Below are 15,721 nucleotides of genomic sequence, written 5' to 3' on the forward strand. Positions count from 1 at the left end.
TTGTTTCCATTCGTTTTATAGGTCATCATAAAACGACGTAACGACTCTGTAACAGCCCGCTAATCTTGCCAAACACGCAACAATGGCGCACAATTGCACGATCAAACAGTAAGTATAGCGATGACACGCACGTGTTGCTCCTTACAGAGCATTAGGAGCCACATTCACAATGGTGGTGTGAGGAGTTAAGACCTAAACGAAAACAGAGCAGCTTGGTGCTAATGCGTTTATGATGCAGTTGATCTGGAGAACAATTAAGATAAGCCATCTTATCGCGAACCCAGATTCCTTGTTATGGAAATGACAGGTTTCCCTTACCACAAGTTATGCAAGACGTGTTTGTTAACTATTACCTGTACCAAGCACGTGCGATAAAACTGAAGTAGTTTGTTAACGTATCAGCGTACAGAAAACGAGTCACGGTTCTAAGCCGGAGAAATGTAGGGAATCCTCAGCACACTGTGTGGAGTTTGTGAGCTCAGACCTCTGCAGTCCACGTTATCCGAGCGTCATTCGGCGCGGCTCGGAGCAAACGGGAGTGAATGGGTTTGTAGTAAGCGGTTGAGGTTGTGTAGTAAGATCTATACAGATCTGTCGAACTGACCACGCTGGTGATTGGTGGGAGGGTCCGAGATCACGTGACTTTATCAGCACGCGCCAGATCACATGGTTACTGCCAACTGGTGTTCGCCTGCGAGAGTGTAGTACAGGGGAATTCCTGTACATGTCGAATGAACATCAATCAGCTGGTCGGTGGATTCTATAGGCTGTCGTTCACAGTCGGAAGGAGAGGGGTACCGTTGATCATTAGAACAGGACTGGGAGACAGAGCCGGCTCAATGAGAGGATAATCTCAAGGGACGCCTGTTGGATAGAGGCAACAGTGGACGTTATAATTATACCATTAAATCAATGAAAGGATTGAGAGAGTGTCCGAAATTTGAGGATCGGAGAGCCATGCGGAATTGAGGCATGAATAGGATGTGTCATTGGTGAAAAAAGGCTATGGGGCTTCTGACGACGGGAAGGTGTTCAACAGTTTGAAACCCGGTGTCATTAATTTTCCTAAGTTTTCTAAGTGTTGGTCGACAATCTCTAAAACTGGCGCTGAAAAAATTCTCAGCTTCCTCCTATTTCGGAAAGAAATTATCCTCGTGGAGGACGAGGTTTGATGATGTCATCACTGACCAAATCCACAAGTGGAAAGCCAGTTGCTCATGGAGCAGACGACACCCCAACACGGGCACGTGCGTTGCCAAAGCAACCGAGGCCAAAGAGACAGAGGCCAAAGCTGATGAGCCTCAATCACAACCACAAAGCATGGCCCTGACACCTGTGTCCATCCTGTGGTCACTTTTGTCCATTTTCGTTGCCTCAACGTGTACAGTGACCTTTTTCTACCCGGCCTGGGTGACCCACCCGGATAGACTCCATTCATTCGGGGTGTTCAGATACTGTGTGAGGAACCTTGAGATCCTCATCCCCACCCCCAGGTGCATCAGCTACGGAGGCAACCCCACCCTGGGTAGGATTCCCGCGGGGGCGTGGCAGGCCTCGTGTATCCTATACGGAGGGGGGTGTATTCTTATGTGTGTGTCAGCGTTGTTGACAGTCTTCGTGTTGTGCGTGGACAAACCCAAACATAGGCGCTTGGCGTTAATCAATGGCTATCTACAGACCGTTGCAGGTAAGACCCTGGTTAAGTGTTCAAATTTATAAATGAGTACATGTATGTCTATTTTCAGATACAACCCCCTTTTCAGCTTATAAATTTATAACTAATTTGTAACCGAGGATATTGGAGTCATACATCCAGCATAAGTCACTTTTAAACAAACTTCAGCGCTTCGACAAATGTAATGATCTCGGTGTATGTAAAATCTACATTGACATACTTTACAAGATCTAACAGTATACATCGCCCAGAAGTTCTGTGTTCGTTCTTCAGATATTTTGTTTCATTTCGTCACGTAATACAATACGGGAATACAAAATTCTGTTTAACAACGTCCTGGTCACAGTTCTGTAATATCGCAGCAGTCCGGATTGAACAGGTTCCGGATTAACAAATATAGGTATGAAGCAATGTCCCTTTAACTATGTATAGACCTTTACAATAAAACAATAATAAAAGTATCATAACAAGGTTTCAGAATAGCAGGTTTCGGATTAGTAAGGTTTTCAGAAAGACAATGGAGAGTCTGATTATCATCACCGCCAGATGTTGTTGCCAGAATGTCATTTCTCATGTAGATATCCGTCTGTCCCACGTCAATTAATCACGAACGTCAGTGTTCAGTAGACCGTCTGTACTCGTACATACTGCTGGGGCCGATCCACGACAGCAGACAAATCTAAATCCCTTACAAATCTCATTATGACATCCACAGTGTTACCATACTCCACCGACGTCTAGTCACCGTGACGGTGTGTTGACATGCCACAGGTTTATGACTTAAATCTGCCTCACTTTTATTATTTGCGCTCTTTGTAACCATGTCATGAACCTTCTCGTTTTTCCAAGCAACACGGTGCAACAGTTTGAGTTTTTTTGCGATACTCTTTTGCACTAAGGCCGAGTGGATGCGTTGAGTGTTTATTGCACGGACTTGACGAAAAGAAGTTTCTGTTTCAGTCCAGCTGTAAATGGTCATCATTTAGCCAGAGATGAAGTCTTTATGTATGACAATGATGACTATCAGTGATACCGGAGTCTCTCTAGAACACCGTTTAGTCTCTGATAGTGTATCTGTTTGAAAGAAACAAAGAGCAACGTTTTTATTGAACAGGAGCCCCAGTGATACGAGCGTTTTAGAACCTGTAGAAAACCAGAGTTTCTTTATATTGTCGGGAGTGAAAATTATATTGTTCAGGAATTGCTAGATGAAGTTTTATTGTAGTTGATCGTGTGACCATTAAAGTAACGCGGAGTTGGGACATAGAATACTACTGTATACTACCAGTATAGCCTGGCGAGGGTTTTCAAGGTCTTTTAAATCACCATGGTCATTTTAATTTTGGGATACGTCAGAAGAGGGTACAATAAAACTATGATAATCTGGTCGGTCAACTGTCCCGATTGACGAATCGTGTCTTGTTTGTGGTGCCCCTTTAACAATGGATAGGTTTCTGTGATAATAGTATTAAACGGTCTGGAATAACGACGTCCGTACTAGGGAGGTTACGCTGTTGTGTGATTGTGAACGAGGTCCATGTGATGGGGTTGACTATATTCAAGACAAAGTATTATTCATCTCGAGGTAGACTCAAACTCCATTCATCTCAGTCAGTATTGTAAATCTCACTTAAGTCACTTAATTGCTTCTCTACTTCAACGTCTCACACAGCACCATTGTGACCTCGTTACGACTTCCTGTAAATGGCCAAGTCAGCCACGTCAAGACAAACCAGTGATTGATATCATGAGCAAAGTCCTTGGCGTCCGGTGATATACAGTCAACCAAGTGACAGAACTTGATCACCCTATCCATTAAGCCGCCGTGGCCTATTGCAATCCGGAATCATCAGTTGGTAAGGGGGGATCTTTTGTAATAACCGCAATTATATTATTGTATAGTATTATAGTATCTAAAATATATAATCTATACTTAGCTGATTTTGGCTTTGATTGTGCGAAAATGGGTTCCCCCGTCCTTATCTTCACTTAAAGGGGTTCTCTGTCTTCCGCGAATTACACCTGCATATACTGATATATCCGTGTTAGCTCTGTATCACGGAGATCAGCTTACCTGATTGGCTTACCCTCTGAATCATTCCTTTAAACGATGCTTCTGGAGTATACACGTTACAGGCAACAGCCCCGGTTTAACTGCATATGCCTTCATTGCCTAGTACTGACCCTACGCCAACAGATCCCCAAATTAATTCTGACATTTGACCAACTGTACAATCCAAAGCTATACATCTTAACGACTGTCAGTAAATTCAAAAGCCTGCTCTAATAGCGAGGTAACGTTCATCAATCCTCCGAGGGCATTGTATGGAATCACGATAGCTGTAAGGCAACGCTCCCCTTGCTGTAGGGGACGAAAGTCGCCCAACAAGACGGCGCGATATGTACTCGTATTATGAAGCCTCTTATGTCAATTAGAGCTTTAGGACAGTAATGCGTGGCCCGTATTGCTTGGCATAACCCTCCTTACCCCATGTGGAGCTCCACAACCTCCTCTAGAGCTCACACTCTATTCTACATGCAGCAATGGCAGGAGAATTGGTCTTTATTGGCCGCAGAATTGGTTTTCACTGCCGTTCTGTCATGTAATCAATCAAACTATCAATTTGAACAGGACGCTAGCAATTAACCCTCCTTATTGTTTATCGTTGGGGAAGGAGCTTCTTTGGCCTGTTCATCCTTGAGGAATGTTACGACTGCGTTTTGTCCATAATCGTTCAGCGACATGACAGTGGAATGCATTATACGAACAGAGTGTGCATTGTATGGATGCTTAGCTGGGCCAATTCGTGACGTGTTTATGTGGTATTGTAAATAAACAAACGTAACCCTAATTAGCTTGTCAGTGGGGAAATGGTAATATCAAGTGCTTTCCTGTCTAGGGGGGACATGTAAAGACATAAAGACGGTTTTTTTCGTTGCATATAAGTGTTTCGTGTCAAGATATACCAGTTACGTGTTTCTCGCTTACCGTTTCTGCCATGTCAAATGAGGAAGAATGATTCGTATGGACTCAAGAAGAAATACAATATAACTCGTAAATCCGGACGGGTTTTCATGTGAACAATGTCCAGTCTAACGAGTATATGCATCCACATATGCATTTATATGTTGTCAGATTAACGGAGTCCGGACTGACGAAGTTTCACTGTATCGATGAATTAGCACAGTGGTTGCGCGTTCACTGGTCTTGAGGCTAAAGACTCGGTTCGATTCCCACAATTTAAATGTACCACTCAAAATAACTTAAAGCACAGTCAATTCTTTATAGTACGATAATCAATATGTCACGAGATGAACATATATGAACTGTTGTGACATGAGGAACTCGGGTGCTCTTTCATGTCATGATAGTTAAGTATGGTCAAAAAATGTTAAAGCATCGGGTGTTGTTGTGTTTTAACTTCTACTGTGTAGTTTCCGAACTCGCTCTAATACTCTCACTGCCATGATCGTGAAATACTGGTGCACATCCTAGCATTTAATCATTGTGAAAAGTGGCTCACTTACTTTCTCTTAAAATGCCAATAGTGACATTTATATCAAGTAAACTACGTTTATATCGAATACGCTTAATACGAATTGACGGATATAAAGAACCGTTTTTCTATGTCCACATCGCTTGCTGTATATTATGATATTATTCAAATTGCTTATAACGAACTACGTATATAACGAACCAAAATCAGTGGTTCCTGTAAGTTCGTTATAACCGTAGTTAATTGCATGAGTTAATGTTAAATGGAATTCAGACCTCGAACTCGTCAAAAGACGGTTACATATAATCGACTGTGATGTATCCATTTTCACACGCAACACCTTGACACAGAATAATCACGATCAGACATTGTAGGTGCGCTTCAAGCAGTAATATTACCGCGTTATCTTTGTCAGGTCCAGAGCTACAGATGTTCATGGGAAATGTTAACATCCTTCGTCTCGTACAGATAAGCTGTATCTCTAAGACTTGCAGAGGAAACTGGATCGCTTTCGTATCCACTTTATGCTTATGTTATTAGGGTACTGCGACAGCTTAATAGTCTGGATGATAGGAACACTGCGACTGGGGCGGGATGCTGTGATGTCAGTCATCAAACAGCGTTATGGGCTACTGGGAAGTGGTGCCGTAGGTGCCCGGATTAAAGGCAGTCGTCGATACCTACTAAAAGGCTGCCAGGCATAAAGTAACACGTGACCCAATGCATCACAATGGAATTCCTGAGTGCTGAACACTCGTCAGCAGTACACTATATTACAACATATTCCTTTAAGAATTGCATAGCGCCCTGTGTTTCTCTTATGTAAAGTCTATACCTAAGTCCTGTATGAAAATGTCTATAGAAGGCTAACGTAATACAGTTCTACCAAGTTTACATGGCTACCTGTTCGGAAGCACATAATGCCGATGACCCGTGAAGATCCGGGATGGAATTGGTCTTCGTGCTTGTCGTAAGAGGCGACTAACGGGATCGGATGGTCAGGCTCGCTGACTTGGTTGAAACATGTCATCGTGTCCCAGTTTCGTAGATCGATGCTCATGCTGTTGATCACTGTATTGTCTAGTCCTGAATCGATTATTTTCAGACCGACGCCATTGCTGAGTGAGGCGTTAAACAACTTCAACATAATGCCGATAACTTCGCCGTAATGCTATAAGGCACAACATATCGCAACGGCAATACAAATTATTCCCTGGATTATAACGGGGCTAACGCAGAAAGGATTCGGAACGTTCAATTAGCAGTAAGGAGCCGATGGACACCGATGGTTCGAACCAGTATCATGCAAGCTATGAGCAAACGCGCCTTCACCCGAGCTACTCAACTGCCCACCGAAGAAATCAAACCGTTCCCTATTTGAAACTTTGTTTAGTGTAAGTTATAGAACACATACGTCATTTCGTGTTTGAATTATTGCAGTTTGGTTCCAAACACGTAAATAAGAACAGAAATACCATAATCTTGACATTCCATATAATATACAAACACCGTTGTGTCGAAGTTGAAGTGACTTACGTAAATACTTCGAGTTATCCGATGTTCGACACAACCGAAAATGATGATTCGTAAGGATTTATTTAGGATCGGGGACCTGGTTTTTGCTTCGAAACAACCGTTAGTTCGACGCGACGGTCGGGGAATGTACCTTGATTGATATAATTGTATAACAGGAACACTAGTATTGTTATAGTCTGTCTCACAGTCCCTGAACCACATTACGTTCCCTACTGCCAAGCCCTCTCTGCAGTGCTAAAGCCCTAAAGAAAGCAAGCCTAGTCTCTGGTCTCCCTAGGGCTCCTTTTCAATATAAATGGGCTTGTTTGTTACTATCAAAATTATATATATTCAGAGACTAAGCCATAGTCTAGTATTGTTACGACATCCTTTCACGCCAACGCTCATGCGTGGTTAAGGCCACGTTTGACGTCGGCATGAAGGTCGACCGTATTCGATTGGTTACGTTCTCAATCTGACAATCATCCGTTGCTTGTTGATCTTTATGACCCCATACTTGCTGTATCTGTCAAACATCGTATATACTAAATGTCGGAGGTGCTTATTAACGCAACAGCCAGTGTTTACACAAGTCCCCCTCCGTTCCAACGTTTACCCATCTCAACATCCGTTGATCAGGGTTTGATACGTCCCCTCTTGTTTGCGTCAGCGAAATATAGATACGTAGGCAAATTCTACAACCATCATCGGTCCAAGGTTGTGTATGCGTGCGTTTGATAACATCGAGTATGTTTATATCATCGGCTTGTATATTTACGCTCGCCGTTTCCGTAACAGAGATCGGCCCTGCCGAATGCTTGATAACACATTGATAGGCGGTATGAAAACCGCGTATCGTGTGCTTGAGACGGTCCCCGCTGACTTCGCCCTGCTGCCGGTTTCCTCGTTGTAGGAGCTCCGTGCAGGGTTTTGGTGGTGTGGGGAGCCTGTGTTACCAATCCCGCTGTGTTTGTGGACAAGCTATAAACATTTTCTTTCATTTCTCCTGCGTTTTGCCTGTCACGTGTTTTTTGCACATCAAAATTCCGCATTTATATTAAAAATGTCTTGACACCTCTCGAAAGGTTTGTTATGCGAGTTAACTGTGCATGTAAAAAACACCCTAAAATTCCTGATCAGTCACGTGGTCTGAAAATTAGCACGTGCAGCACTGCGATGTACTTGTATCCGTGGATAAAAACTATTATTTCCAAACAAACATTTGCCAGCTGATCGCAGCACGTGTGGACCGCCTTGATGTGAAATAAACAATCGTGTACATTGTAAGTGTTTGATGGCCTGTCAGTCAGCTCATGTTTTTGTGATGAACATCCCGCGAAAAAGCACATAACTTCATTTTCCCAAAACTATAAATATTTTAAACAGTTTTGGGGATCACTGACTCGTTAGGAGATAAAAACATGAATCCTTGACTCAATGCAGAACTGTAGGAAGGAACTAATGTTCCCATCCGTGTACAGATGACCTATTTAATAAACAAACATCTGTATGAAATAATATTTATCGTCCTGACCTACTTCAATCAAATGGGGTTTTAATATGTTTCAAACAGAAAGTAAAATAATCAAAATGTTTCTCTCGATGCTGTGTAGGACCAGTTTCATGAAATTCAAATATATGTCATACCCGTGAAGATCAGGGCTAGAATTAATTGATCTTCATCAACCAACGCTTGTCATATTCAGAAACATACAATGCCGTTCACACGTGAAGATCCGGGTTAGCATTGGACTTCAGCCACTCATGCTTGTTGTAAGTGGAGGCTAATGGGATTGGGTGGTCAGGCTCGCTGACTTGGTTGACACATGTCATCTCGTCCCAATTGCGTAGATCAGTGCTCATGCTGTTGATCACTGGATTGTCTGGTCCAGACTCGATAATTTAGAGACCGCCGTCATATAACTGGAATATTGCTGAGTGCGGCGTAAAACAAGAAAATCAATCAATCAAATGCAGACGCTATAACTCGCCCGATGCCACAACCATTCTACAATTGGTATTACACGGTTGATACTTGACTCAGACCAACCAGTTGTCGATAACATGAACATCCATCCATATCCCTCGGGTACCCTGTTACAGTTAAATGAGTTAGCTAAGTCGCAGGACTGGTGGATCCAGTCTGGGCGCAGAAGGTGTCTGTCTATTCCCGAACCTGTTGACAGGCCGTGCAGTCATTTGCAACAGTCTCATGAACCGTTTCAAAACCTCGATGGCTCGTCCAGATGAGGCTGGTATCTATAATGTAGACGTAACGCGTTCAGACTGGTTCAAGGGGCGGTGGGGTAGCCTAGTGGTTAAAGCGTTCGCTCGTCACGCCGAAGACCCGGGTTCGAATCCCCACATGGGTACAATGTGTGAAGCCCATTTCTGGTGTCCCCCGCCGTGATGTTGCTGGAATATTGCTAAAAGCGGCGTAAAACCAAACTCAGTCAGTCAGTCAGTCAGACTGGTTCAGTTCAAGCTCATTAGTGAGAGAAGTACACGATCGGAGGATGGCGGTGGTGACGTCACTTCCGAATCTTAGAAATGGCGGCAAATGGGTCCAGGTTATAACAGAATGCATGGAGATACGATCTCAGGGAAGAAGCCATCTATCTTTGTGCAAGCGTGTCGTTTAAGGCCGCACTGAGGAACATTCCAGCTATTTGGCGGTGGCCTGAAATAATTGAGTCTGGACAAGACAAAACCAGTGGTTAACATTATGAGCAACGTCCCAGGCAGTCTGGGTTACGATGACCCGGAACCGACCAGCCTCCATTCCTGACCACTCAATCCAATCACAAAGGAACATTTTGCGAATCCTGGTGTCTTTTTTTCTTCATTTAAACCCAATATAATCAAAAGCCATCTACAATATATTCACGTGTTCTTTGCGAAACGATGGGGAAGCCAAGTGGTTAAAGCTTTCTCAAGTGACGAAGAAGACTCTGGTTCGATTCGGCTCAAAGTGTGAAGCCCATTTCTGGTGCCCCTGCGTGATATTGCTGGAATATTGCTGAAAGCGGCAAAACAACATACTCACTTTACGAAACAACAGTTTTGCTTTAACACACCACTTTAAGAAAAAAGACTTTTTCAATTTAAAAACCTATCTAGTCATTGACACCGTGAGTGAGTGAGTGTGGTTTTGCGTCGTTTTAGCAATATTCCAGCAATATCACGGCGGGGGGACACCAGAAATGGGCTTCACACATTGTTCCCATGTGGGGAAACGAACCCGGGTCTTTGGCCTGACGAGCGAACGCTTTAACCACTAGGCTACCCCACCGGCCCTCACATTGATACTGACACCGAATATCTTAGTATACAGTTTTTATGTCAAAATAATGTTAAACTACAATGACTACCAACGCCGGATCACGTACAATTAACGGTTAATTTACCACGTGACATGATAATCGCCTAATCCAGCAATTTAGAACCTTCGTATCCCGACAATCCCAACTTTGACTGGTTTCAGCACTACTGTACCCATACGCTTAGACTAGATTACGACTGGACTACAATAGGTCTATATTGATTTATGTAGATCGGCCGTATTGGCGTGAGCCCAGTTTGATAGGGTGGGATTGTACTTGCGAGCGCTGTACAGACCATGGCAATGGACGAGATTGGATTAATGCAGTTCTTATCGCTCACGCCTGTGACTAATGACACTTATAGACTTAATAGAGTTGAAACCATCATCGCCAACAATCCCGCCTGTGTTAATCGGGTCATTGATAATGTATCTCTTCTCAATGAGGAAAAGCTAATACAATGTATTTGGGTCGAATGTAAACTATTCACCACCAGAGACTTCCCTTCTAGCACGTTTACCCGTTGGCTTTTGTCTTATCTTTCGTCAAGCATTGTTTGGGGAATAGCCCCTGAAGGATATCAATCTTATCGCGTATTGATTTGTGGGAAATCCAATGAAAATCGCGATCATCAAGCATTGATTGACATCTTCATGTACCCATCTGAGAGAAGAGTATTGTTTTCATGTAGTGCTTGGCAGATCGTGATCGTCCTATTTTATAGCCACTTTCAAAATGTCAAGGATTCAATATAGCGTATGATTATAGGAAACAGATCATGTCGCAACGTGGCTTCACTCTTAAGTAATGCTGGAATATGTCAGTGGTCCATTCCTAAGACACTCGGGAAATATTCAAGCTCGTAAATGTTCATACTTCATCTGTGCTTTTCATGCAAAGTGTAACAGTGATACCTTTGCTACTGATTCGATATGAATATATTAAGGGCAAGTTTGCAACAGTGACTGAAACTATAGTTTCACTTCGTTACAGAATATTGCTGTAATCCCCTGTCTTTTGAATAGCTACGAATGCTTGATCACCACCAAAACACCTTTGAATAGCTACGAATTCTTGACCATCATTAAAACACTTTTGAACAGCTACGAATACTTGATCACGACTAAAACAGTTTTAAATAGCTACGAATACTTGATCACCACTAAAAGACCTTTAATAGCTAGGAATACTTGATCACCACTAAACACCTTGAATTGCAACGAATACTTGACAACCACTAAACACCTTGAATAGCCACAAGTACTTGATCACCACTAAAACACCTTGAATTGCAACGAATACTTGACCACCACTAAACACCTTGAATAGCCACAAGTACTTGATCACCACTAAAACACCTTGAATTGCAACGAATACTTGATCACCACTAAAACACATTAAATAGCTTCGAATACTTGACCAACACTAAACACCTTGAATAGCCACAAGTACTTGATCACCACTGAAAAACCTTGAATAGTCACAAGTACTTGATCACCACTAAAACACCTTGAGTAGCTACGAATACTTGATCACCACTGAAAAGGATCCAACAATTCATCTTATTGGAAAACACATATGCTTGTTTCCCGAGCTATTTAAACCTATACAGCAGAAAACACGGAGGGAGAATCTCAGCTACCGTTCATAAATTACAAACAAGAAGGCTGTTTACTTCAGTTAAACGTCATTAGAAGTCATAGTACGTTGCGAAGCCATATGGTCTGTTTTTGTATTTCTGGAAACACTCTGGTAAAAGACTCGTGGAATATACACAACCTCCTGTTCCTGTTAATACCTCTGTTGTATAGATGCGTGGCTGCCTTTAGACGGAAGAATTCCGATCATGTTTTCAGCTATTTGTTTCAGTAATAGAAATGCTTTAAGTGGCATTATGTTAAAAGCGTTTTGCAATTCCAAGCTGCTACTCTGACAGGTTCTGATCATTTCTAAGTTTCCACTAATGGATATGAGTTCATCGAGTAATACAAACACATTCCCAGTACAAACATAGGAGACATGGAATGGGCATGTACGGTATTTGTGTATTGGGTATCCGATATCCGTATGACTTTATCCCAAACTCAGGGACAGTGGGGTAGCCTAGTGGTTAAAGCGCCCGCTAGTCACGCCTTAACCCGGGTTCGATTCCCCACATGGGTGTGTAATGTTTGAAGCCTATTTTGGTGTCCCCTGGGTGTGATGTTGCTGGAATATTGCTAAAAGTGGCCTAAAAAATACTCACGCTCTAACACATTGACATCAACAGAAGTGTATTATTCACATCAAGTCTCAGTTCATTATATAAACAGAAATGCATTAGTCACCGAAATTCACTATTCAAATCAACAGAAATTTACTATTCACATGAACAGAAATTCACTGTTCGAATGTGTTACTCCTCTGTGAGTAAAAGAGGCACAACTGGCTAAACTCATCAGAGGCAGATTTGCCTCCCTTGTTTGTCAGACCCCTTATGTGTGTTTGTATCATGTCACTTTGGGTTCCCCTTCCACTTCAGGCTGGGACTAAAACATCGTATTATGTCACTCAAGTGAAAACATTGATGACACAACAGTCTCGTTTCCTGATGACTGGGTTCTGTCGTATTGCGCAACTTAGTACAATAACCAGTCCAGAATTTTGAGACCAATTCATTTAACTGGATGCATAAATATTAATCACTGATAGATCTGAGTACTTGTATATTGCAACACTACGCCCCTTCTAGTCCTTGCAAACACGTCGTACAGCGTGCTTTGTCGTACAGCGAGCTCAGACAAACGGAAACCTGGAAATCGTGGAAATCTCAAAACGAGGCTCTGCCGCTAGAAAAGTTTGGCGGTCTGGTACGGAATTGATATTATATCAATCACATTGTGCGTTGCATAACTACACTGAATTAGCGCAAAAAATGCATAACAGGTGTAACCAATGAGCCAGATGCATTGTGAATCATTATATGACCTTATCAAACGGGGACAGTCTGTGACGTCTTAGGTCATGTTGCCTACACCTCGCTATAAAATATAGAAATACGATGTTATTAAAGTTTATAATTAATTTTTTTTTATGAAACAAAAAATTGTAATTCAGTGTAACCATATTTGTTTGTGATGTCTAGTTTCACTTTCACACGAGAAAATTCGGATCGGCTAAAAAGTAGGTCATTGTCTGAATAGGTTAATGAGACTCATGTTTTGGTTTGTTGGGCCTTCCTTCCACTTCAAGTTTGGACTAAAACATTTTATCATGTCACTTAAGGCTTCCCTTCTACTTCAAGATGTGATCTAAATACTGTAGCAATAATATTATAATAATTATTGTAAAGACTGCGATAAAGGCTAGTGGCGACAGCAACTGTGTGTAACTACAAAGATGCTAGTTTGACTCACAATATCAGGCCATTTTATAAAATCATGTCTTGATGTGACCTGCATTACTGACCGCCTCTGTGGTGTAGTGGTTAGAGCGTCCGCCCGGTGAGCGGAAGGTCGCGGGTTCGATCCCCGACCGCGTCATACCAAAAGACGTTAAAATATGGTACTTGTTACTCGGCATTAATGGGTACAACAAGGACTGGTCGGCTCGGAGTCAGTATAATGTGTCTGAGTGGGGTATTCATGCTTCACTGCGGCGTGGTATCTCAGTGGGCTAGCACTATAAAACCAGCTTAAGTCTGGGCTAGTACAAGCAGCCGCACATACACATACACACGCATGCACGTCGTCATATGAGCGAAATATTCTCAAGCACGACGTAAAACCCAATTTCACCTCACCTCACCTCACCTGCATTACAAAATGCGGTGTAAAACAATACTCACTCGCCGCCCTAGGTTTCAAGATTCACTTTCACAGCTATTTCGCTGTGACTGGATGTGAATCAAAGGTCAATAGATCAGATTGTCAGAGTGTATATCTCTATTCTTCTTCTGTCAGAGGTATATCTCTATTATTCTACTGCCACAACTTGGAGCGGTCTTTATAAGGAAAGGTGGACGAAGGTTTTATTGTGCGATGTTATAGTCATTATCCGTGTGTATCTCCTATTCACATTTTAATATTAGCTGTTCCGGCACACGTCACGTCAAAATAGACCAGTTGGTGTCAATAACGTCCATTGAAATTTAGACACCAGATATGTCTATTAGGCTAATACGTCTTGAATACATATTTCTGGAGTGCGACCTCTTACACTCCAATGGTATTACCTTTTGCCCTTTTGAATAGAGGCTGTTCTTTTTAAAGATTACTACGATCAACCGGTTTTACAACAGACCAGTTTGTAACAATAATGGAGTGTTGGTTAGAGGTACTACCCCTTTAACTGACGCGTCCGCCCGGAGAGCGGAAGGTCGCGGGTTCCATCCCCGACCGTGTCATACCGAAAGACGTTAAAATATGGTACTTGTTGGTCCCTGTCTGGCGCTCGGCATTAATGGGTACAACAAAGACTGGTCGGCTCGGAGTCAGTATAATGTGTCTGAGTTGGGTATTCATGCTTCACTGCGGCATGGTATCTCAGTGGGCTAGCACTATAAAACCAGCTTCAGTCTGGGCTAGTACAAGCAGCCACACATACACATACACACGCATGCACGTCGTCATATGAGCGAAATATTCTCAAGCACGACGTTAAACCCAATTTCACCTCACTTCACCTTTAACTGACGTGCCAAAAAATAGTAATCAACTGTGTGTGATCTCTACATTTATTATCGGTATTGACTGTTGGTATTGACTGTTTACGTTTGACCACTGACTGCAGTTGCTTGTGATTACCACGACAAACGGCTTGAAATAGGCTTAGTTATATCAATAGCTTAGCGTATAAAGTCTTCAGATACCCCCCTACACCTGTGTCAAGAAACGGTATTACTTGTATGCGATCACTGTATTTGTTATCGGTTGGTATGTTCATTGTTTCGTATTTACTGAAGATGTTTAAGATTCAAGCATCGTGGTAACCTTGCCACTGCCTCGTGTCAAACACTGCGTGCGATAGGATGTCGCAATGCAAGCTAATGACGTACGTGACAGAACAGAAGAACGCGGGGGACACGTGAGGGGGGGCAATAGATTCCTCGGGGATATCGACAACAGGGACAAAGATGGACAATACTTCGTGATCACGGCGCTCTGAGAACAATACAGCGCTATCTGAAATTTCTAATGGAGCTCGCATCGACAAGCGTCTTAACTAGAATCATTTGATTTGTTGTGATAGACTGCGATCGTGTTATCTAACTTCGTTCAAAGACGAGGAATAGGGCTTGGTGCGTGAGAAGTGTGGACAATTAGACAATTGGGTGTAATTGTGCAAGTTCCTGCGAGAAAACTTTTGTTGAAAGAAGACAGTCAAATAGAGATTTCTTTCGGGTCATCCTCAAGGTTTCAGTTTTTACTATCTTTCTATAAATAACTCAAGCGTAAACACGGAACGGAATGTTTTCTGCTCTTAGTAGAAATACTTTTCGCACCATCGTGTAATTGATACCGTTCTAATGACGTAAAGATCGAGTCTTCGAACGGAGAAAAATAGTCTCAAATCAATTCTTTTCACTTCGAAAGCTATTTTTATCGGTATGCACGCAAAGCAAAAAGTATTATCTCCCCTTGACAGCTTCAAGCATGAGGTTCTACTCATTAGTAGCGTTTCATAGGCCGTAGTTGGTAACGAATCTACGGTTTTTAGTTGAACTGTTACAT

The 15,721-nt window shown here is 42.4% G+C and overlaps 1 protein-coding gene across 1 annotated transcript in view; it reads left to right on the forward strand.

Moving 5' to 3' along the window:
- Positions 1-494: 494 nt before the first annotated feature.
- Positions 495-15,721, forward strand: part of LOC124266766 (LHFPL tetraspan subfamily member 2 protein-like) — a 39,761-nt gene continuing 24,534 nt past the window's right edge. The window contains exon 1 of the mRNA XM_046701562.1: positions 495-1,687. Coding sequence (XP_046557518.1) covers positions 1,321-1,687 — 367 coding nt within the window. The 5' untranslated portion in view covers positions 495-1,320. The remainder of the gene's footprint in view (positions 1,688-15,721) is intronic.

Source organism: Haliotis rubra, unplaced genomic scaffold, assembly GCF_003918875.1.
Source record: "Haliotis rubra isolate DU_JTF1 unplaced genomic scaffold, ASM391887v1 Scf100, whole genome shotgun sequence".
Classification (NCBI taxonomy): Eukaryota; Metazoa; Mollusca; class Gastropoda; order Lepetellida; family Haliotidae; genus Haliotis; species Haliotis rubra.